General features: G+C 40.2%; 1 protein-coding gene across 1 annotated transcript in view; it reads left to right on the plus strand.

Moving 5' to 3' along the window:
• The window catches only part of LOC138007784 (uncharacterized), a 25524-nt gene that overhangs the window by 10358 nt on the left and 12666 nt on the right, over positions 1-2500 (plus strand). The window contains exon 4 of the mRNA XM_068854852.1: positions 2047-2338. Within this exon, the coding sequence (XP_068710953.1) occupies positions 2047-2338 (292 nt within the window). The remainder of the gene's footprint in view (positions 1-2046; positions 2339-2500) is intronic.

The raw sequence follows: 2500 nt of genomic DNA on the forward strand, positions 1-2500 counted from the left end.
AAAAACTACTACTCGTAGTCGTCCTTGTCTTTCGATCTGAAGGTCCCTAAAGACCTGAGCAGAGCTCCCGGAGCTCTAAAATCATAGGAACCCATGAGTTACTTTTCTCATGGTAATCATGGCTAGCGGTATTTCTCGTGGGCGCGTACGCACGACCAAGTTGCCGAATAATTCAATAATATCCCAATAATAATAATAATAATAATAATAATAATAATAATAATAACAAAAATAATAATAATAATAATAATAATAATAATAATAATAATAATAATAATAATTATCAATACGCACAGCATGGCGGCCGCTTACAGCGTGCATCTTTGTTATTGTTTTGTTCAATTGACACCTGTCCAAACAAGGTATTCGCTGACCAGTATCACGTGGTCATATTGCGGGCTTAAGTTTAGAGCTCACCGAGGAGAGCTTTTTTTTTTTTAAGTTGACCGCTCACCAGGTACTGGTAGATTGGGTCGCAGGCTCAAGGCAGGTTTACTTCTTGTAGTAGGACACCTAAACATAGAATTGGTTTAATTTTTCGCGCCTCTCTGCGGCTCGACGTGGCTGCACGGCCATACTACGTCAAGCAAAGTTCTTAAGAGTCTACGCTTTCCGTGTTCAGGTGGAAAACGGTTTGGAAAGTTTTTCCTTTCTGCATTTTCCGCCGGTTTCAATTCAAATCCGTCGATTTCAATACAAAAAATATTTCCGGTCGGATGTTTATTTGGCACTCTCGTTTTTAAAGGAATATGCACGACACGACTCTTATGGTATTTGGTAACCGCTCACTCCACCCCTAACGTAAAAACGGTAGAAGCCATCGGAAAAGGAACCTTCGGGTTGCCTTCGAGTGTGTTCTGGCCCTGTCTTGCCTTGCCTTATATGCCTGTTGGTTGTACTTATGTTTCCATCGTACGAGTAAATCAGTTTTAAAACATCTTTGCCATTTTTCACAATCTTTGCTGCTAGGACAGTGTCCTAAGTTATGGCTGGCTTCGGGATTAGTTGGCATTGAGGCTGACCACAACAGCATTTACGCTTTAGTCACTTTAAGACTCTGAGTGACTGTTCCAGCCGCGGAATCGAACTCAGGAAGAGTTCGCGCCACACTGCCGCTACCATTGCGGCGTTTTTTTTGTTACTTTCAATAAAAAGGAAGAAACGAATCGTGGCTACAGCAGCGACAAGACCAAAAACAATAATTTTATTGCTTTAGAGAGGAAAACTGAATGGTCGAGATGAACGAGCGGTACACATTTTCATACGTTTCTCGCCGTACCCTGCAAAACAACAGTTTAAAAAAACCAATTTTAAGGTTTTGACGACAACGTCCTGTCATGATACTTCGCCCGTACTGTACAATGTGAATATATAAGACAGAATAATTACGAAATAGCAGTACTTGAAATAAGGAAGCTCAAAGTTATACTTTGAAGTGACGACAACGCTACAAAACAAGAGTGAGGAAAAATAATCGTGCTGCATGTGCGCAATGCATTTTGTCTTGTATTAATTTTTGTGGTACTTTGCATAACAATGACGAGAAATCACCAAATTTGAGATTTTGACGACAACTTGAGCGTACAACTGCAAAACCTTTTTCTCCATTTGTATCCTGAAATCGCTCCTAGCCAACAGCCCATTTCTGAGTTGCTGCATACCTCAGTTTCAAAACGAGTCCTGGTGCACAACCATTTAAATGGAAGTGAGTTGCGTATTCTTATGCAAATCAAACTAATTTCCCTTAAAATAGTTGAGCACCAAGACTCACTTCGAAACCGAGACAAACAGCAACTCGGAAATGGCCCATTTATTTTTAGAATACTTCGGCCACATAAAACAACAAGAACGAGATGAAAGAAACGCGAAAGACTTACGATAGAGCAAAGTTACATTTTGAGGTGACGTTTCCGTCGACGTTGCAGTCGAAGATCTTAAAGTCCATAGTATTTCCGCTACTGTAGTCATCTTCGTTTTTTAAGCTCCCCAATATGCAATTTGTATGATGATGTTATTGACATTTTTGTCATCTCTTTCTGCTTTCAGCTGGAAGTAAAAGCAGGATTGGAACTGCCATCAGAGCTTGCTAAGTTTTTGAAATCTAAAGTCCAGTGTAAATACAAGGGAAGAATCACCCCTCCAGGTGTGGCAACTAGGAATGCATGGGGGCCAATTCTCTTCAAGTACTGTCGCGTTCAGTACAATGAAACAAGCAAAAAGCTGGAGATGGTGAAAGGGGAGTTTGCTGGAAAGTCCGCAATATCAAGAGCAACTAAGAAAGATGATGTTGATGCCGGGGTTCCAAATGACCTGGATGCAGATGACAACTATTTACCAGGTACGTCAGTGCTTTAGGTTTTGAAAAAACAAAACAAATAAGGCAGGATATCCAGGGCATTGCCTAGTGCTTTTCAAAAACATGGATCTTTTTTCTAAATTTCTGGATTCGAATCAAAATTTACACTTGCAAACCTTCCTTTCGCATTAATAATGATACTGA

This window comes from Montipora foliosa, chromosome 6, assembly GCF_036669935.1.
Source record: "Montipora foliosa isolate CH-2021 chromosome 6, ASM3666993v2, whole genome shotgun sequence".
Classification (NCBI taxonomy): Eukaryota; Metazoa; Cnidaria; class Anthozoa; order Scleractinia; family Acroporidae; genus Montipora; species Montipora foliosa.